Raw genomic sequence first — 22,021 nt, forward strand, 5'->3', positions numbered from 1 at the left:
TAGAAAGGGCACCCTAGCTGGGCAGTGGTGGCACACGCCTTTAATCCCAGCACTTGGGAGGCAGAGTCAGACAGATTTCTGAGTTCAAGGCCAGCCTGGTCTGTAGAGTAAGTTCCAGGACAGTCAGGGCTAAACAGAGAAACCCTATCTCAAAAAACCCAAAAAACCAAAAACAAACAAACAAACTAACAAAGGGCACCCTAGTGGCTGTTTCCTGGAAGCAGGGGAAGCCTGCATAATGAACTCTAAAACCTTAGGATCATTTGGTTTCCTATCTAAATGGTTCTCTTTTACACTAACCTAGTGATTCCCTGGTAGGATTCCAGGAACCATGAACTATGAGCCTCCCCAGGCCTGAAAGAGGCTATCAGGCAGGGAAGCAGCCATCTGTCTATCTTTCTAGGTGTGTCTTTCTAGGTGTGTTGACTAGAGGAGGGCCAGGCAGGAGCCTGGTGGTAGGATGGGGCTAGGGGTGGGGGTGGGCGTAGGGGAGCTGCCAGGCCATGAGTTCTACACTACGAAGCAGCTCAGAGTGTGTCTGACACTATAATTAGGTGATGTTTGTTTTTGTTTTGCTTTAGAGGAAAATTCAAAACCTGTGACTCTTGTTCACAGGCACATGGCTGGTTGGAGTGACTTTGAGTTGATGGAAAAAGTGGTCAACCCCATAAATCTTGTACAGTCATCACTGCAGGTCTGTAGTGAATGTCCTGAGGTTATGCAAAATAAAGCAGGGAGGCAGCCTGCCATGCCTACAGGGGCCCCTTTTGTCCTAGAACTCTCCCAGGCACAGCTGGGAGAGAGGTTCTTACCCTCAGGCACACCTGTGGGGGTTTCACACCTGTGGGAGTTTCACACCTGTGGGGGTTTCTTAGCTACAGGCACACCTGTGGGGGTTTCTTAGCCTCTGGCACACCTGTGGGGGGTTTCACACCTCAGGATTTTTCACACCTGTGGGGGGGTTCACACCTGTGGGGGTTTCACACCTGTGAGGGTTTCTTGGCCTCTGGCACACCTGTGGGGGGTTTTCACACCTGTGGAGGTTTCACACCTGTGGGAGTTTCACACCTGTGGGGGGGGTTTACACCTGTGGGGGTTTCTTGGCCTCTGGCACACCTGTGGGGCTTTCTTAGCCTCAGACACTGTGAAGACTGTGTTGAGTAGGTTGAGGTGGGAAGACACATGTTAATACAGGTGGGCAGCACAGTTCCCTGGGTTCTGCATAGAAAGGACTGGTGAGCTGAGCACTAGCATCCATCACCCTCTGCTTCTGGACTGTGGACCAGAGCTGCCTCAATCTGCTGTGACTCCCTCACCATGCTGGGTTTTAATATCAAACTGTGAGTTAGAATATATACTTTTGGGGGTGGGGCTGGAGAGATAGCTCAGCGGTTGAGAGCGCTGACTGCTCTTCCAGATGTCCTGAGTTCAATTCCCAGCAACCACAATGGTGGCTCACCACCATTTCAATATGTGTGGGTGTTCTGCCCACATGTATGTATGTGGGGCACTTGTGTGCCTGGTGCCCATGAAGGCCGGAAGAACGCATCAGTGTTACAGGTGCTGTGGGCAGCCATGAAGGTTCCCTGTCAGAGCCATCTCTCCAGCCTCAACACTAAGTTGCTTTTGTTGGGATTTTATCACACCAACAGGAAAAGCAACTAAGACAAGGTATTCCCATTATCTGCCAACTGTATCAAGACACGGTTACCATGATCAAATTTACAAAGGTGACACACAGGGGATGGGGGTTTGTTTGCCTCAAGCTTTCCTAGCCAGGAGGGAAATGACTTCGAGCTCAAGTCTGCTGGACTTTCCTAAATGAGAAACTTCTATTTTGTGTTTTGGCAAGTGGATCAGGTTTCCGAGAGGATGCAGGGTGCTGGAAGCTGAGGGAGGATTTTGTTCTGAGCCTGGCTTTCTCATCTGTGGATGAGAGACCTCCTCTCCTGAGAAGGGATGTTACCCACCTTCCCTTGTCCTTACAAAGTGAAGACACTGGTTTCCTGGTTTCTAGGTGGCATCACCCATGTAAACCCTGCAAAGCCAGTGTCAGCACTCGATAGGTCCTCAAACTCCCATAAGAGCAGAAGCCCCCTTAGAGCCCTGGCCAGTTGGCCAGTGCCTGTGGGCAGATGGCTGGAGCTCTGTGCTGCCTTCATGCCTCTCTGTGGTGCTGGCTCTGTGTCTCTGCAGGGGTCTATGTGGATCAGGGCCAGAGACCTCCCTCTGGAGCCCGCCCGCAGCAGAGCCTAGCTGGACCCGCCACTCATGGCACCCTGGACTGAAAACCTCAAGTTCTAGGCAGCTAGCACCAGTGTATTTCTGACAAAGTCCTTTTCAGAAAAGCAAATCGAAACACAAAGTCTGACAACAACCAGGATTTAAAAAATTACTATTTGATGTGTCACTCCCAGGAAATAATGGCTGGTGTTGCATACAAGTGGTTATTCAGGTACTAAAATAGAGGGAATGAGAAACAATGTGTGTGTGTGTGTGTGTGTGTGTGTGTGTGTGTGTGTGTGTGTGCATGTGTGTGTGCCTGTCTGCCTGCCTGCCTGCCTGCCTGCCTTTGTCTGTGTGTTTGAGTATGTGACCATTGGCGCATCCTACCGTGTCTCCCGGTTGTGGCCTCATCACGGACACTCGATCATATCCTTTTCTCAGCAGAACCCACAAGGCATCGAGTTTTCCCTGAAGTAAAAGAAATGTAAGAAGATTTACATATAAAACCATTCTGGCGGACAGGCACTGTAGATATAAAGAACGTTCCCCCATCTTTCCCCCAGGTCTCTCCCATCATGTTAGAAGCACAGATCCGGTGAATTGGTGAACGAAGATTAGGGACTCTCCACTCTCTAATGCAAGGGGTATAGTCTCAGGGCAGAGAACAGGCCTCCATGTGAAGTGTGCTCTGTCCAGGGGATTTGGGTATATTCCACGGCATGAGTGTGTGTGTGGTGTCCTGGAGGATGGTGATGGGAAGGCGGGGGATGTCTGCAGAGCTCAGCCTCAATACAGACACTTTATGGTGGCGGCGCTGATCATGCCAAGAGAACCCTGGGTTCTGAAGTCACTCTCTGGTGGGCCAAACACACACCTGAAAAACTAAGCTCTTGAACACTGGCCAGCTGTCGCCTAAGCTCTGGTGGGTTAAATGTGATCTTGCCAGGTGTTGAGTTTCTCATCTCCTATTACAAAGAACCTACAAAAGTCTTTGGAAATATTCTGAACTGGGTTTAGCGGCGCTGGTGGACAGAGCAGGTGTTATTAGACATAGTTTTGAGCATGAGGCAATGCTAAGTGTCAGCTAGCAGTTTCCTTAAAGGTTACAGCTCATGATATTAGGTGGGTGAATGCCTTCCCTTTATTTCTAGGAGGGAGGGCCTCTTAATATTTGGCTTGTAAATCAGCCCACCCTTATTGCCTTATTCGCTAGATACTCAACTCCTGGACAAATGAGGAACAGTGACTTGAGGCTTAAAGAAGAAAATTTGGCTATAGAAGAAAGGAACAAATTAGCTCAGCTGCACGCAGAGCGAAGAGCTGCCTGCATATGCAGTCCCAGGAGAAAGTGAATTATGCTCCTTGGTGGAGCAGGTGACCATATAGAACCTAAGCAAAGGACTCTTGTTGACCCAGGGAATGTCTTGACTCAGTCTTACCAGCAATGTGCGCTCAAGCAAATCTTCTAACCTCTTGGTGCCTGGTTTTCTGTTTGTAAGTGGTGTGTGTGTGTGTGTGTGTGTGTGTGTGTGTGTGTGTGTTGGGATGTTTGTGTGTTGGGGGAATTCTACTTTTCAAGGTTGTTCTTAGAACCCAGCCTGACCTGTATGAAGTGCTTCGCCCAGATGAGTTGCTGTCTCAAGCTTTTCTGGACAAGGCGAGACCCTTACTCCATTTTCTCTTTAGCATTCTGAATTCTGACTGTCCCTCAGGTGAACCTGATGCCCTCCATTTGTGATACAACCAATGTGGATGACTGCCTTTGCCTCCTTCTGAGCCTACATCCGCAGCTTCCAAGGCAGGAGTTGAAGGGAAGAGAGTGGTCATAACTGGCTAAGGACAAAAGTTAGCTCTAGGGGCCAGTGAAATGACTCAGCTGGTCATGGTGCTTGCCATGCAAGCTGGTGACTTGAGTTTGAGCCTGAGAACCCACATCAAGGTGGAGGGAGAGAACCGACTGACCGACTCCACAGAGTTGTCCTGACCTCCACACATAGGCTGTAGTACACGCCTCTCCCCCACTGTGCTTGCCCTCACACTCAATAATATATTTTAAATAAATTAAGCGAAAAACAAAACCAAAACCCTTTAAGGTCAGCCTAGTTCCTGACAAATGTTCTCAGAGCCCAGACTTTCTGAACACAGCAGAACCCTATCACTTAAAGCTCTCTGCTTGTTCATGAGGATCCCTTCCCTAAGGCCTGGTATGTGTGTATGTGTGTGTGTGCGTGCACCCATGTGTGTGTGTGTGTTTGTGTATGTGTGTGTGCGTGTGTGTGTGCGCGCATGTGCGTATGTATGTGTGTGTGCATGTGTGTGTATCTGTGTGTGTATGTGCGTGTGCATGTGTGTGCGTACGTGTATATGTGTGTGCGTGTGTGTGTGTGTGTGTGTGTATGTGCTTGTGTGTGTGTGTGTGTGTGTGTGTGTGTGCATGTGTAGGCGCACTGTCCCAGTCCTATTAGGGTGTCCATTAGGCACAGCCTGTATACAATATGTACTTTAGACTCTAGTCTTCCTTCATTCCCCAGGCAGAAGGCCAGCTGCTTCTGTGAAGCTATGACGAAGATTCCACCACAAACCCCAGCGTCCCAGCCAGGGTGTGTTAGCTGGCATTTAAAAATAGCTTCTTCCATATGAAGTTGACACAGCTTGACTATAAAATGGGAGATTTACCAGCGCCAGGCTCCCACACCATACCTCTTTCTGCCTCAGGCCATAACTTAAGTGCGTGGAGAGAGGTGAAGGCTTATGCTGCTTCATCTGTATAATGGCAAGGCCTAGCAGTCCCCATGCAAAGCACCCTCAAGCACTGCTGTGTCTCTTCTCTCATTTTGGGGCTCTCTATCTTACCTCGTGGATTCAGGTCTGAGAAGGGGACTTGAAGATAGCTCAATTTATAGCACCGTTCTGAACAGAAATGTGGATTTCTATGCTTTGAAATACATGGTAGTTTAATCCACAACCCTGTTGCTCACAGTCTGCCATTTGCAGGGAGCGGCCTGTCTGTCTTTCAAGGTAGGTCCTGGCTTGGCCCTTTAGTTGCCATTTCTCTCACTCCCTGACATATGGAGAAGCTACTGGAAAAAGGGATGGGTAGTTTCTCTGAAGTCTGCAGTCAGTCCTAGTTTTAATCCAGCTGGTGGCCATGAATTTGGGCATGACTTAACTTGTCTGCAATGACCAGTTATGTTTAATGAGAAGCACGGGGTGCTGTAAATCGGGGAAGCAAAAACCAAACAAAGGAAAATGAAGCTAAATACCAGGGGAAATTCCCCCATCATGAGCTTGGAGCAAGGATGTGGGGAGCATGGTTGGTGTGGTCAGTGTCCTAATATAGCATGGGGTACGACGCAGGGACAAGAGGAGGAGCCCACTGTAACCCTTTCCCCTTAGCTCCTGCTGGGCTGTTTATCAAGCATTCCATCTACTTCTCAGCTCTTGGGAAAGAAGGAAGATGGTGGGTACCCATTACACCATGTAGATGATTTCAGCCATTTTTGCTGGAGAGCTCAACATGGTTCCAGGATCTACTGAATGTTTTGTGCTAGGGGCAGGATTCTCCCTGTTCAGAGTGGGAAGGGAAGGCAGACACACATGGACTGGACATTTTCCAGAATCCTCCTGTCCTCACCAACTGTCTGTATTTCTTTGCATACCGTCTCTGCACCAGCTAGCTTCCCTTGGTTCACACGGGAACTAGGGCCTGAGAGTGAGGTAAGGGTGAATAGGGGCATTTGTCCTTTCTGTCCCCTTCTGACTTCCCTGGCTCCCTGTAGTGACTGTATTCCTAGTAGAGCAGCCTCACTGAGGGGGTCTCTGAGCCTAGCTCACCATTTGTTAACACTACCATTTGCAGTGTGCCTCCTGTGTTAGTGCAGAACTGTGACAAACACCAAGAGAGGTTGCTGTGCAATACCTTAGGCCTACATACACCTTCTAGAAGGGGCCAAAGAGCAAAGACTGGAGGCCTTAGTAAGAGGCAAAACTGAGGAGGGAGTGTAAGAACTTATATAACCAGTTAAGAATGTCAAAGCCACAGTCTCTGCGAGCTCACATGTGTGCCAGACACAACAGGGCTGATACCCGTGAACTCACGGCATATACCAGGTCTCACACAAGGTGAAGGCAGATAACATCCCATCATGGAGAAGGGGGAGTGAGCACAAAGTCCTATCCCTAACCAAGGGCTATCTGTAACTGATCCATGCTGGGAGAGGGGAAACCAGAAAATGTCTCCAGTGGAGTACCGATGGGTCTGTCAGTCACACTCCAAGGCAGGCCCAGGAGTAGTTGGCCAACACAAAACACTGCATGATTTTTGATGTGTTTTTTGTTTTGTTTTGGTAATTTTTTGTCTTATTGTTTGTTCTTATTGAAAGGGAGAGAGAGAGAGAAAATGAAGTTGTGGAGAGGAAAGAGAAAGAATTATAACCAAAAATATATTTTATAACATTAAAAAGGTAAAACAAATGTCAGAGTCATCTTTAGTTCCCGGGCTATGAAGAAACGGGTCAGGTGAGGTGGATGAAGGATGCTGATCTCTGCCCCTTACCACAGCTCCTGATGGATGTGTGGTAATCTCACTATCTCACTGGGCCTCTACAGGCCTGGGGTAATAACTCATCTTATTGCCATTCCCTGGTGGTGACTGAGAGTCCTCTGAGCCTAGCTCACTTTCTCTTACCATTTGCAGTATGCCTCCTGTGTTGGTGTAGAACTGTGACAAACACCAAGAGAGGGTGCCATGTGGAACTTAGTATTTTAACGTCCACAGGCATCTTAACTAGAAAAAGCTCAGCATGAAATGTGGGTTTTAATGAAATGGAGGGCTGGACTGCTGCTGCTGGGACATCTGCTCTTCCTCAGGATTTCTCAGGTCCTTTCTGCACTTCTGTCCCCTTTCATGAACCGTGTCATTAATGACCTCTTCCTGGGCAGAGCCTGCCAATGTGTGGTCTAATGGGTTTGGGGCTTGGAAGTGGTTTCTTGACCACGCCTCATGCATCAGCTCTTCAGTGGGGGCTGGCAGAGTCCCTGCTCTGCGCCATGTTCCATGCTGTTTAGTGGAGCTTCAAAGGATAATTGGTGCCTGTAAGGGGTGAAATCCAGTGAGAAGGCTCATAAACTTTGAGACACTCTTCTTACTTGTGATCTGCCCACCTCCTACCTAGCAGTGGGCATGTGTGAGTGCGGGCATTTAGCTCTTTCCCCAGGTAAGAGGACCCTGCAAGCTTGCTTATGACCTCAACCAGAGTCATGGCCAGATGAGAGACACCAGTCTCACAGGCTCTCTCCATCTGTCCTGTGAGGTGTGACTCCAGGACTTGGATTCCAACTTACTTAACATCAATGTGCTGAGTGGCAAAAATTTCACATCAGAGCCAGTGTGAGCTGTAACCTGGGTTTTCTTGCTGAGGTTCCTGACACACCCCAGGCAAGCTCTTTGCTCATTTCAATAACCTAGGTAATCAGTTCCGATCCTCTGGGATCCACCCCTGTCAGACAACACTGTCTGTGACCTCCTGGGCTTCTTAAAACCCAGATGCTGGGCCCTACATTGGAGGGTCTGGTACAGCCAGTCTTGGATGGGACCTCTCAATATATGCTTCTAACAAGTTCCTAGGTGAGTGAGGCTGCTGCTGCTGGTTTGGGGACCACACTGAGAAAGGGTGTCGTTTATTACAATGCCTAAGGAAACTTGGGAGCCAAGATCTTAGTGCGATGATGGCACATGCCTATAATCCGTGGGGGTCAAGGCAAGAAGGAGCCTGAGTTCCAGGACACCCCATGTAACTTTGTGAGACTCTTTCTCTGAGGGGAAGGGGCAGAGGAAGCCCAGCAGCCGGAAGTCCTTGGGACAGCACAAGAGTATCAGAGGGAAGCTTAGGTGTGGAATCTTAAGGCACGGCAGGTGGAGTGGGGTTCTGAGCTGGCAGAGGAAATGGACGACTTGAGGGCCTCTTGGAGGTCTTGGAGACCAAGCCTCCAATCCTGGGATCTTCATTCTGACCTTCTCTCCCCATCATTACCTGGCTTATGTAGGGCCGAGAAGCCCCACCATTTAGTATCTATGCTTGGCATAGTAGGGACTTGCTGAGATTCACAGAGTGGATGTGGATTCCAGGAAGGTGTTGGCAACATTTTTAGATTTCTAAATGTATTTGTCCATATCCTGATTCATCTAACAAAAGTCTGAAGCTACCAGTTAAGAAAGGAACAACATGCTCTTCCAACCTTGAAGACTCCAGAAATGAGAATTCAGCTACAACCAAGGATGCGGTGTTAGTCACAAAGTGGATTCCTGAAAACAGCGGACAGGACAGGAAAATCCCGTCTTCTCATCTCTGAGGATCCTCCGGGCTCCTTCCTGTCTGCACATGTCTGCACGCTACTGCACGTTCCTCACTGGAGAGGAATTAGCAGCAGCAGCAGCAGCCCGGTTCCCCCACCAGCTGGGCTTTGCCCACAGCTCAGAGTTCACTCCTTTGCCTCAGGGAAAAGCTTATTCTAAAAAAAGAATCTCATGGCTTCAAACACAGCAAACCCAAAAGGAAACTGCACTCAAGTTCCTGAGAGCCTGAGCTCATTCAGCTGAGAAACAGCGGCTACCAATCTAGTTTAACTCTACCTACAAGTGTGTGCGTGTGCGTGCGTGTGGAGGCCAGGGGTTGGCTGGGGTGTCGTCCTTAGTCGATCTCTCCTTCCCTTTTTGAGATGCGCTCTCTCTGATCCCAGAGCACACTGATTCGGCTAGACTCCCTGTCTAGTGAGCTCCAGTGAGCTCCAGGGATCTTTGTTTGTGCAGCAATCATTTTACAGACTCAACCATCTTCCCATCCCTGGCATTTATTTTGATTTTTATAAGGGCTGTTCTAAAGCTAGGAAATATTCAGTGAAGGATAAAAATCGCCATGTAGCTCCCATGATGAAGCGGGGCAAGGCTGTAGGAATGTGTGTGGGCAGGGAAGAGAACTAATCAGCTCTCACACTTTTACTAGAGGCTCAGGAGTGGGTCCAGTTGGGGCCTTTGGTTGCAAACCTCTGCAGGAGCTGGGATGGGTTATGTCTAGAATCTTCTGCAATGAGTTTCCAGGGTTCTGATGGCTGCCACAGTGCAGGTGCATTGGAATACATAGAGGAGAGTGCTGACCCCTCACAGGAATTCAAGGCCATGTGCACCCATGATGACAAGAGACCCTTAGAAGCATTAATCACCTCCCATGGCTTTAACTTCCCAAGAAGCCAGAGTAGATCAGAGCCTGGAGCTGAGGTGGGGGAAGAGAGATGATGGAGAAGAAAGAAGATTGGTTCACAGCCAGAAGGAGGGAATGCAGGAAGGACTCTGGGTAGAGACACACCTTGATGGGCGAGTACCACTTCCGAGGGGAAGAGGGCCGACGCATGCTGTTGAGGTTTCGGGGCTCTGGGAACTCATACTCTTGCTCTGGCATCTTGACTCTTGCATTCTTTGCCTTTTCTAACTTCGCCCCTTCTTCCGTGGAGCCCTTTTCTCCCCAGCGAACCTAATATAAGTGAAATTCCATAGAACAAAGTTATAGGGCTGCACAGTCTGCCCCCTGAGGACAGGGTGTGAGACACACGCCACTGGGTCCTCTGTTCCTTCAGGATCATGAGTCACAGAAGTTGGGTGTGTGGAAAAAGGGAAAGCGGGGAGCAGAAGAGGTGGTAGAGGTAAGGAGCCAGGGGATGGGAGAACGTGAGGGAACACTGGCTAGGTGAGGTACAGAAGTGGGGTGTTAGTCCAATGGGGATAAAAACCCTCGGGGTTTGGCAGATAGCCTCATCCGACTGGTGATGGGCAAGATGCAGGTATGCAGTTAAATAGATGTACCCTTCCACCTCCCCATCTTTGTATCTCATAAGCCACATCTCCCCTAACCTCAAGCATGGACCGCCAGCGTTTGCTCTGGGTTTCTATCACCAGGTAACTGGCATACAGAGACCAGTATTGGCGGACCTCTTACCTCCATTCTTTTAATGCCTCCAACACCACGTCCACCATAGTAAGAGGCATCTACCGTAGGCCATTTCTTCTTTGGCAAACCATCATCGTCTTCTTCCTGCCGAGAGATTGTGACACATAAAGACAAAGCCCCTGAGGTTGTGTGTGTCCATTCTGGTGAGATGGACAGGAGCAAGCCGGTACAGTCAAATCACAGTTTCAGACTACGCAGTTCAGTCTCTATGCTCATTGACTTTGGAGCTCACACAGCCTCTCCGAGTATATTGTCCTGATCATGAAGTAGGTATTAAACAGTCTGTGGACAGCCCAGGGGAGTAGGTCCTATCCTGCAGGGCGCTGTTTGAATGTGACACTGAACTTCGGGCCTTAAGAGTGCAATCCCTAATGCAACCATGTTATACGATGATGCCTGACAAGAGGTGACTGGGTCTGAGGGCTGTATCCTCACAAGTGCATTATTGAAGATTAGACTTCTCCTAAGTGAGCAGTGGTGGTGGAGCTGGGGCTTGGTTACTCTCCTTTGCTCAACCTTCTTGTACTGGCTGGTTTTGTGACAACTTGACACAAGCTGGAGTTATCACAGAGAAAGGAGCTTCAGTTGAGAAAATGTCTCCATGAAATCCAGCTATAAGGCATTTTCTCAATTAGTGATCAAGGGGGTAGGGCCCCTCGTGGGTGGTGCCATCTCTGGGCTGGTAGTTTTGGGTTCTATAAGAGAGCACGCTGAGCAAGCCAGGGGAAGCAAGCCAGCCAGTAAGTAACATCCCACCATGGCCTCTGCATCAGCTCCTGCTTCCTGACCTGCTTGAGTTCCAGTCCTGACTTCCTTTGGTGATGAACAGCAGTGTGGAAGTGTAAGCTGAATAAACCCTTTCCTCCCCAGCTTGCTTCTTGGTCATTATGTTTGTGCAGGAATAGAAACCCTGACTAAGATACTTCTTGTCCTCCTGCTTTTGCCTTGGACAATGCATGAGAAGGCCCCATTAGATGTAGCTGGGCTTCCCAGAATGACATCTCCAGAAGTGTAAGAAATTAATTTTTTTTCCTTTACAAATCTTTCAGCCTTGGGTATTGTGTTATAGAAGGTCATCATTAGGAAGAGTTTTATGAGTGTCTTCATTTGGTAATTATCAGAGTACAAACATTGGACACCAACTATTCCAGCTGTTTTGTGGCTATAAGACTCAGAGCCGTGGAGGTGACAGTCTGATTTGATGTCTTGATGCCCCATTCGGTGGATGATCCACCCCTTAGCATAAGAATCTAATTAACATCCCCCCTTTTCCCAAATTGGAAACACTCTGAATGCTTATGTATATAACACCCAATGTTCTAATCTCTACCCCTTTCTTGGCCTCCTGTCACACTCCAGGCACCTCTCTCTCTACTTCTCCTCTCGTGTGTGGGGCCCTGGGAAAGGAAGGCAGGCCATCCAGAGACAGGTACTGCCCTTGCCCCCAGTGTAGATTCACAACAGGAAATGCTTAGAGATATGCTCAGCTCCACCAAGCCTCACATTAGTCCCTGACCTGAACTTCCCCCTCCAAACTCAAACACCAGCCACAAAAGTCAACACTAAGCCCAAGGTCTGAGCAAAGGGAGAGTCAGTGTTTCCTTGCAGTAAGCAGGTCTCTGTTTATGTACCACAGCCTGTAGAGTTGCACAATCCCAGGGAGAGCCGAGAACCTTTGATGTGTTTTTTCATTTGGCCAAAAGTTGGTGGAGTAAACTCGCAGGGCTCAGCACATGCTCTCTGACAGCCAGCAGTCCCTGAGAGTGCAGTTCTACATCTAGTTAAAGAAAAGAAGGTTCTGGAAGGTATCTCCCAGCCCGTCCCCAGTCACCTTCAGAGATGTATCCAGGAGGGGGAACTTCTAGCATGGATTTTTTTTTTTCTTTTTTTGGTAAAGAAACTCCTTTGATAAAGGAACTCATAGTTCCTGGAGGATTAGCTGAGCCAAACTGTTTCACAGCCTCAAGTAGCAGGAACCAGGGCCTTGTGGGAAATTAGCAGCGGACAGGCAGAAAAGAGTGGGCTGAGCCGTCACAATCTGTGAGGATACCCACAGGAGATGGCAAGGAGGATGGCTGGCTGGGTGGGAGAGCCAGCTATATCCACAGCCGCACAGGGCTGCCCTCCAGTCTCTTACTTAGGTCAAACCCTCAAGAGGAAAGCCTTGTGGGGCAGTGGGAGGGGAGTAGAGGCACAGATGGCATCCAGCAAATCAGGAGGATGAAATGACACAGAAGCATCGAGAGACGTCAGCAGTGTGAGAAGGTACTCAGCTGGGCTGGAATCTGGTTTCCCACCAGGGGAAGTCATGTTTAAATCTCAAAGGCTGTGGTGGCCCAGATGTCACTGGACTGACATTTGGGCAACACCATAGGAGCACATCCCTCAGATGGCAGAGGCCCATCATGATGTGTTTGTCTTCAGGAAGACCAAGCTGAGCTTTTCCAGGAAGCCTGAGATCCCATGCTCTCTCCCAGCATTGCCAGCTTTGGTACTACAGTGCCATGTTGCAACGTGCAGGGGTCCGTATGCCTGGAGAACCCCTGCCCCTGTGAGTGCAGGGGTCCGGGTGCCTGGAGAACCCCTGCCCCTGTGACTGCAGGGGTCCAGGTGCCTGGAGAACCCCTGCCTCCGTGACTGCAGAGGTCCGGGTGCCTAGAGAACCCCTGCCCCCGTGACTGCTATCCATTTTTCCAGACATTTCATAAGTTCCCTACTTTATGTAGAGCCCCAATTCCCCAGAGAATTTAGCCTCCTTTCTCAAAGCTTCTTACATTCACCTCTATTGACTCAATAAACATTTAACTAGTTATTAAGCAAAACTGTAGAAGGAGTGAGGGTTCAGATCCTGGGCCTCCCTAACTCCAGAACATATACAGTGCACTGGTAGAATCTACTGGTTCAGGGTGAAGGATGCCCCTGATCTGGATATCAGCTGACCCTCAAAGCTTTGTGCTGTCCTTGCTTTTCTGGAAGAACCAGATGAACAGATTGGACTGAGGGGAACTTTGTTCCCTAGCACACTGTGAAGACCAGAAGGAGAACACGCTGGAAGCAGAGTCCAGCCCATGCCTTCCAACTAACTTAAAGTATTATAGAACCCCGAACATCTTGCACCCAGATGATAAACCCTGTGTGACCCCAAACAAGAGCCGCATGAGTGTCCTTGCCTTCATCCCCTCCAGCCACTGTGGTGGAGCCTCCATGCCCACAGTGTTGGAGGCAGACAGAGAGAAGGCAGTGGCTCATATTTACAGAGGAGTAAGCTCTGTGGGTCTGATGACATGAAGGAAGACCAAGGCAGCAGAAGTGCCCAGGCTGGAGGGCGGAGTAAGTAGACCCCACCACAATGTTTCTTCTGGTTTTGGGATAAGCTACAGGGTCTCTCTCATCTGTAAATTCGTAGGTGGGCCTGAATAGATTGGCAAGACTTCTGTTTGTAAATTCAACCACTAAAGGTTTAATTTTCCCCCTTTTCTGAGTTGCATTTGCCAAGCTTGGTCTCCTCTGACTCTGCATAGAAGAAGGTCAACACTTGACTCTCCTGTGTTCTTCAGTGGTCAACAGTGTATTTATTTTCTCATGAGTTCTTTTTTTCAAAAAGGTATTGAAATGTTGAGTGTTGAATTCTAATCTGTGCCGGAACTTCTGTTTTGGGAGAACACGGTTTGTACGATGCCACTAGTGAGAAGACCCCAGGTAAGCTGTTCCACTTTTCATGGCTTGGTTTTCCTAACAGTTTCTCACATAGTAAAACTTGGAAACATGTCCACTGTTGACAGCCACGTGCTGTTCAGTGGAGTTTTCCCGCCATCGATGCCTCTGGCAAGCATCCTTCCCTCTGCCTTTGGATAAGAACCACCAGCCTACAAGACAGCTCCATTCTCAGTCTGCCCTGCCGCTTGCCTTCCTACACACATCCTAATGAGACGGTCGGTTCTACGGCTTCAAGGTGAGATGTGATAACGAAGTATGAAAGAAGACAGGCCAGCAGATGTGGAGCTGGAGAGAGCAACAGAGACATATGGGCAATGGGGTCTGGGGCAGGGGCAGAGCTGGGTGGCCACCTTCATGCCAGTGTTAAGAGTGGCTGTTATGGGCCTTGTTGAGGCTTCCTGGGTCTAGGTGGGGTGACCCCTCCATTTAGGAACAAGGGGTCCCCAAGGATTAGAGGATCCAGTGTTGATCAAGGGGTCACTAAGGATCAGTCGACAAAAGACTACACTATATTTTCCCCTCAAGTTCGAGTTCAATCTTAGTCTATCACATAAAAACTGTGTAATCCTAGGTGAAATATTGCCAACAATTTGAATGTGGTAAGTACCTCCAAAAGCCCATGTGTTAAAGCTGTGGTTTCCATCTTGTGGCACAGCTGAATGGAGGCAAATCTTTAGTGTATGAGGCTTACTGGGAGGAAGTTGGGTCATTTGGGGTGCGTCTGTGGAGGAATATTGTGGCCCGGATCCCTCCCTGCCACTCTGCTTCCTGGCCACGTCCTTCGCCAGGGGCTTCCAGTGTGATGTGCTGTTGACACTGCAGCAGAGAGCTACGTAACTGCTGCCTGCAACTGACACTACACATTCTTTTCTTCTTGTTTAGGTCTCCTGTCTTGGGTGTCTTGTCAGCACAGGGATGGAGATTTGACTATCGTACCTACCTCAGACCTTATTATACCCCGTTTTTTTTTTCCACTTATAAAATGGAGTTACAACAGTGTAGCTTTATTCTCAGGCTGTTGAATGACTAAATGGAACAATACGGAATGGTTATTTTGTCATTTTCTGCTTACAGTTGTCTGGATAGCCCTAGATGCCTAGTAAATATTCTCTCTAGCACACCCACTTATAAATTTTAATGGGCTCAGATACAATAAAGACTTGGAGCCTCTTCCTTTTTCCTGGACTAGGGCCAGCCTCAGGCTGCCTATCCCAGCGAACAACAATGTGTATTCTGGAGTTGTTCAATGAGTAAACAAATGTAAAAAAAAAAACATTATTTCTGTGTGTGTGTGTGTGTGTGAGGGGAGGGACCGTCTTGGCACAGCTGATATATACAGGGCAGAGGATAATTCTGTGGAGTCTCTTCTCTCTTTCAAGCTTTAAAGGCCTTGACCTGCTTAGCCATCTCGCTGGCCACAAAGGTTTTTGTTTTGTTTTTAAGATTTTTTTAAAAAAAACGTAACTAATTAATTAGTTAGCTCATTTGCTTTACATGTATTAGTGTTTGCATGCATGTGCACCATGTATGTGCCTAGTACTCACATAGGGTAGAGGAGGGCGTTGAATCCCCTGGAATGGTAGTTACAGGTGGTTGTATACCACAATGTGGGTCCTGGGAATCAAACCTGGGTCCTCTGCAAGAGCAACCAGTGGTACTAACTACTGAGCCATCTCTCCACCCCTTAGGCCCAGAGTTTTAGGTAACTAGACAGCATGGTGGCTGTTCCCAAGGCAGTTAACCTCTATCCTGTTTGACCTTCCCAATGTCTTCAAATCAGAGCTTAATGTCTTGATTAGTTGCATGCTAAAAAAAAGTGCAGCCTTTAATCTTTCATTAGTCAAAGCCCTGCTATGGGTAGCTCCCTGGCTTATTTTTGATACAGCATTTGATTGTTGAAGCCAGATGTTTCCAGCGAAACAGGCTGAAGAGCTCTAGACTCCAGGAGGGGTTGCTTGGTCTCTCATCTACAACTGAAACAGACCGCTAACCCAGGGTCCAGTCATGGCAGCACTGAGTGGGTGGGGACACTTCCTGTGTTGAGGTGATGGGGCAAGAGATCTATAAACTAGGAGTCTCTGCCTTGATCCTTGGCTAAGCCAGATCTCAGGGGAGGAATTCTCTCATTCCCAGCATGTTTGCATGTTTGTACATCTGCATGTATCTAAGATGCCAGCTAAGCCACACCACCTTTCCTCTCAGTTACAGGCTTTCCTGATATGGGTTGCCTTTCAAACGTGGTGGGGTCTTTGAGAACCTGTATGCAAGGCAGGTGGGGAAGAAAGATAGCATGCGTTCCTGGCTTGAGCTCAGGTTTACTCCGGTTACACTGGAGTATAGCGTATTCAAGCACACTGCTCCATAGATGCTCTGTGGTGGTGCCTGCTTCTTCAAGGGAAAGTATGGCCTCCACACTCAAGGACGTTGGTCTGTTAGAGAGACAGTGCTCATTGACTAGGAAGGGACCCGGGACGCAGGTTCATCCAGGCCATTGGCTGACTGTAACCTGTGATTTCTGATCTATGATCTTGACTGAGGGGATGAGTTGGGCTAAGGACCTTCCCCTGCTGGGAACTGAGAGATAGGGATTAAGGGACTGAGGCTGTAGTTATTGGGGGCAGAAGCTAGCATGAAGGCCCAGGACATGTCATCAGCTGGGGTCAGGCAGAAAGGGGCTCCATAGACTACAGTTATGGGATCATGAGGGAAGCTGGTGAGGAGAGAGCAGAGGGGAGTAGAGTCCTGAAGAGAGAGGCTAGATTGGAGGTGCATGCCTGGGGCTGCTTGCCTTCTGGTGGTTTATCAACCATAACTCTCCCTGAGTCCACCTATCTCCTGTTGGAGATATATCTATATAACACCCAATAGTGAAATGCAGCCAAACTCTCTCTTCGCCTAGGCCTGATCCCTCTCTTTGCCATATATATGACCAAACTAAACAATGAGTTACTGAGACCTTCATTGTTGAATAACAGTGCATCTTAAAGGAGGCACATTGTCATGAATTGAGAGCCTTGACTAACTCAAACGCAGTCACAGCATCCGTGGAGGTGATCATACTCAGAGAAGCCTCCACCGAAGGGCAGTGCTAACACACTCTCTAGAAACTGCCAACTCTTTGGGAGAAAGACAATGAGGATTAAGCCTCACCCTGGTGGCAGTGGGCTAAGATCCACCCCTGGTGCCCCTCTTAGGTGTCACTCTGAGATTCCCTCTGCTGCGATTTCAAGAGCTTTCTTTGTACTTGCTTAGCAATTTCACTTCCTGTGACAGAAGATTCCAGAAAGTCATATCTCATTGCACGCTGCATTCTGTATTTCCTACTAAAGAGGATTCTACAGGAAGGAGAAGGGCTATGCAGGGTCAGTAAAGCTGCCTTCATTCTAACGTTAGCTATTCACACCATGATGCACCTCTGTGCCAGCTACTTTTATGTCAACTTGACACAAGAGAGGAGGGAGGCTCCATCGAGAAAGATTTATAAGATTGGGCTGTAGGCAAGCCTGTGGGGCATTTTCTTAAGTAGTGATTGATGTGGGAGGGCTCAGTCTATTGTGAGTAGTGCCACCTCTGGCCTGGGGGTCCTGGACTGCCACCAGAAAGCAGGCTGAGCAAGCCAGCAAGCAGCACTCTGCATCAGCTCCGGCCTGCGGCTTCCCACCCTCACTGTTTTTGATGATGAACTGTTACATAGAACTGTGAGGAAAATTTCCTCCACAAGCTGCTTTGGGTCCGAGCGTCCCATCACAGCAGTAGTGACCCTAACAGGGACAGCCTCCCTCAGGATGCAGTGGTTATAGAACTGATGAAGGTCAGCTAATATCTTAGCTTGTCTATATATACAGCAGGCAGAGGGGTTGCCCTCACAGGGTGCTCTTCTCCCCCCTCCCCACCATGTTGGCATGGTCTTTCTATTCAGCCCAGGCTGACTTCAAGCTTGATCTTCTCCTGCTTCAGCCTCCCCAGTGCTGGGGTTACTAGCATGCACCATCACTTGTGGCTCGTGTTAAGATTAACTAGATAGTTCCTAACCTCTGAGTATGCAATGGTCTTAAGCTTTGATGCAGAGGGAGGATTTAATGCAATTCCCAGAGACCACCAAGAAGGAGAGAGGAGGCTTCCACTTGACAGGAGGACTTTCGGGGCACTCTATACAGACACGAGCTGTGCTTGAGGCCTCTGTGGGGTCTGTACATGGGGCTGCATTGGAGAAGGCTGAACAGGCTCCAGCTGTGATTTTCAAAGCATCGTATAAAATACTTCATATGTTCTAAGTTACGTTATTTCTTTCTGTGGGATTTCTCTCGTTCGTTTCTTCCTGCCAGAGCACATTAGGAGGGGACTGGGGCCCTGAGGAGCCCTGGAGCTAACACACATGCTGAAGTAATCTCCGGGGCAGTAGGAAGTTGCCTTAAGCCTCCCACAAGCCTTTGGGTCTCAAGTGTCCATAGTCTTCATTCCATTTCAGGAATGAGGTTTGCTGTTTTCAAAGTCCAGCCTCCACACAAACACAGAATGAAGATGAAAGTCTCAATTTTCTCCTTTCCCCTGATTACATCTGTTCTTTCTTGGTTGGGCTCTAGCCTTGCATCTGTATACCTATGGTGTCTATGGACCCTGTGCTACATGTGGAGGATATCAGGTCCCACTGGACCCCAGTACCCAAATCTCCAGGATATTACCTTCTAAAGGTTGATGCAGAGCAAGCACCAGAAAGAGCCACTCTGAACAGTGCTGGGGGGGGTGGGCATTTTCACCCCAGAACTGACAAAGGGGCTCTGTCATGGAGCTACACTCTGTTTTGGGATTCTAAGAGACAGCTGCCCACAACACAGGGCTACTCAGATAGAATGGGAGGGAGGACCAGCCTTGGTTTCTGCCCTTGGAGGGTTAAAGACAGAGTTGACATGGAGAAAGAGAGAGAGAGAGAGAGAGAGAGAGAGAGAGAGAGAGAGAGAGAGAGAGAGAGAGAGAGAGAGAGAAAGAGAGAGAGAAAGAAAAAGAGAAAGAGAAAGAGAGAGAAAGGGAGAGAGAGAGAAAGAGAAAGAGAGAGAGAAAGGGAGAGAGAGGGAGGATCTTTTCTCCATCCTTTCTGCACAGCAATGTAATTTTCTCTTTTGATTTCTGGCCAGAGAGTTAACATTCCTTTGAGATGTGCTTTAATTGATTGCCGCTATTAAGTCTCTTGGGGTTCACGCAGTGTTCAGCACATGAGAAACTCATGGAATTTTAAACTTAATCATCTTTCTTTCTGTGTAGGGAGGCTCCGTGGTATCGGAGGTGCATACAAAGAGACTTTAGGGACCCAGTTGAGAACTGGAAACCTCATCAACATACTTTGTGGGCCCACTAAGTTTTCAGATTGAGCTCATCTACACTGGCAGGTGTTACTTCTAAGGGTCCCAGTTGCCCCAAGTTATGAAAGCCATTTGCTGGGAACTCCCTCCCACCCAGAAATCAGCTGCTTACACCTAGTTTAGTGGAGCCGCCCTGCACCACAGCAGCTTCCTGGCCCTTTTAGTGGAAGGGTTTGTCTGTAGACAGAGAGGATTTGAGAGCGAGGCCAGGATATTAGCATATTCCTCTCCAGAGTGGATTCATGACCACCTGGCAGATTTTTATATAATACTGTTTTAAATTAAAGAAAAATGGGATCCTTGGCATGAGCCTTAGAAGCAGTGATTGTCTGCTGAGTGTGGCAAATTTACCGTAACCTGCACATGTAAAGCCCATCTGCGGCGAGGCAAGAATCCTAAAATGTTTCAGGGGAAAGATTAGACCCTTCCAACAGCAGATTGTTGTAGTGATAAAGACATTTCTTCTGAGAGTGGTGAGACATGTTTGTGATTCGGGCGCTGGGCAGGTAGGCTCAGGCAGGAGTGATATATGTTAAAAGCCAGCCCGTGTCCTATGAGAACCTGCCCCAAGAAAAGGAGAGGAGAGGGGGTTGGGATGTAGTATGTGGGACAACCTGGTTTCCAGCACATCAAAATGACAATAACCAAAACTCACCTCCCCCCCCTTCTTAAAAGCTCCCAGAAAATCTTTCAAAATCCTTGAAAGGAAAACAAACACAACCAGCAGACAAATGCGCACATTTTAAGCTGGTCTTTGTGGAAAGAAATCAGCTAGTTCTGGCTGTCAGAGCTACTCGGTTATTGTTCATCCTACTTAGGAAAGGTACAAAGGCTCCTTTTCTCCTGCAGCGGGGGGGGGGGGGGGGGGGGGGGCAGCTCTGCTCAGCAAGAGGCTGAATACCCATCCAGCGCTGCCCCACTTGGCCACCCTCCCACCGGATGCACCCCACCTTGGGCACTTACCTCACTCTCCTCAACAGGGGGCGGAGGGACCTCCTTGATGATCTGTGAATGAAAAGAACAGGTCAGTGGGAGTCACTAGGCTCCTGCTTTCTAAGATGGCTGCCAGGTCTGTAATCCCATAGGAACAGCCTGGAGCAGGGGACTTCGTCTATGCCCTGACCTGGCTGGACAGAGTAGCCCAATGAGAGCCGGGCCTGGGTGCTACTCATCGTGTAATCTCATGCAGAGAAACGTGTTCCACGGCTGGTGTGTCCCACCAGGGCAGCTACTCTCATTAATTTGATCACTTGGTCACTCGCACAAGAAGCCACTCCCCTCCTCCACCCAATCTACACATTAACAAAGAACGGTGATACACACGTGAGGTAAAGGGTGCTGCAGACATCAGCTGGGTACAGACTGGCTGGAGCACCCTATCACTGACCTCACTGGGTCCATAGAAAGAGAGAGGACAGGAGTCAGGCTGAGCAACCCCTGAGAGAAGGCGGCAGAGAATGGCTGCCCAGAGACCTCTTCCAGTTACAATTGAGAGGCAAATGTATTTCAGTAACTATTTACAAGACTCTTCTTCAACTGTCCCATCTGTCCAACTTGTGGAGAAAGACACAGACATGGTTCCAGTAAGTCACTGGGAGTCCCTTACTTAACATGATGATTGGCCTGATAACTCTACTCATAAAAGGGAAGCCAGGCAGTTAGCTGGACTTTAGGTCCTTCCTAAGGCACTTTGGCTATGAACGACTGTGATCCCATACATTCAGGAACTAGCTGCCCGTGTCCACATTTACTGTTAGAATTTTGGGACCCCACACTTTCTATAGGTGACATCTGGCGCTTACAAAGTTTGCCTTGTAACTTTGGCTGTCTCAGCAGCAGGATTGCCCATTTTTGCAGATGGGTGTTCGAGCATCTTTTGGCCTCTTGACCAGGGACTCTCTTAGGAGCACAAAGCATCTCCTCACCTTCCTACTAAGTGCAGTTCTCCTCCAATTTAATAATATGGAGCGCTCTCTAGGGCTCTGGTCCTCACCTCTGTCTCCACCCTGCACGGTCTAGAACGTTATCTCCTGATTGGACAGGCTACCCACAGCAGCCAGTGGACTGAGGAGCTCCAAGCATCCCAGGACAGTATTCATTAACCGAGGAGGCAGAGATGAAGGCCTCCCGGGGTTTAGGGCTACTGTTTCATCTGCTTCCACTTCCTGTTGCTGTAGGAAGCTGTGACTTTGCTCACCCACTCAACTCCCTTCTGAGACTCCCTCAGGGGAACCTCTGGGGAGGACTGTCCCTGCCTGATGCTGACTTGCCATCATTCCAGAGACAGCAGATTATTTTAAAACAGGAAATGGTTGGAAGCTGGAGGAAGGGATGAGGAGGTGGGGGTAGCGACATGGCAGGATGCTTGCAAGAAGGCAGATGCTGTGGGGAAGACAATGTCCTGAGCTCTCAAGAGACTCAAGGCTCTCCTTTATGGGCGTTCCTGTCAAAAGGAAGAGAAGGAAGGAGGAAAGAAGGAAAGAGAAAAACAAAACAAGAAGAAAAACCAAAACCAACACCTGGAGCTCAATGGCACTGGGACGGGAGAGTGCTTGCCTAACATGGAGGCCTAGGTTCAATCCCCAGTGCCACCGCAGGATGAGGTAGGGAACAGAAACCATTGTCCTGTGGTTGCCTTGAAAATGTGGTGCTAGGAGATGGCTCAGTTGTTGCTATGCCTGTCAGTCAAGCATGAGTTTGGATCTCCAGAAAAGGCCAGGC

At 48.8% G+C, this 22,021-nt stretch overlaps 1 protein-coding gene across 1 annotated transcript in view; it reads right to left on the reverse strand.

The window, feature by feature from the left end:
- The window catches only part of Antxr1 (ANTXR cell adhesion molecule 1), a 197,672-nt gene that overhangs the window by 42,046 nt on the left and 133,605 nt on the right, over positions 1-22,021 (reverse strand). Inside the window, exons 14-17 of the mRNA XM_031382461.1 lie at positions 20,264-20,305; positions 10,215-10,310; positions 9,588-9,752; positions 2,614-2,694 (exon numbers count right to left, since the gene is read on the reverse strand). Coding sequence (XP_031238321.1) covers positions 2,614-2,694; positions 9,588-9,752; positions 10,215-10,310; positions 20,264-20,305 — 384 coding nt within the window. The remainder of the gene's footprint in view (positions 1-2,613; positions 2,695-9,587; positions 9,753-10,214; positions 10,311-20,263; positions 20,306-22,021) is intronic.

This window comes from Mastomys coucha, unplaced genomic scaffold (assembly GCF_008632895.1).
Source record: "Mastomys coucha isolate ucsf_1 unplaced genomic scaffold, UCSF_Mcou_1 pScaffold20, whole genome shotgun sequence".
Taxonomy (NCBI): domain Eukaryota; kingdom Metazoa; phylum Chordata; class Mammalia; order Rodentia; family Muridae; genus Mastomys; species Mastomys coucha.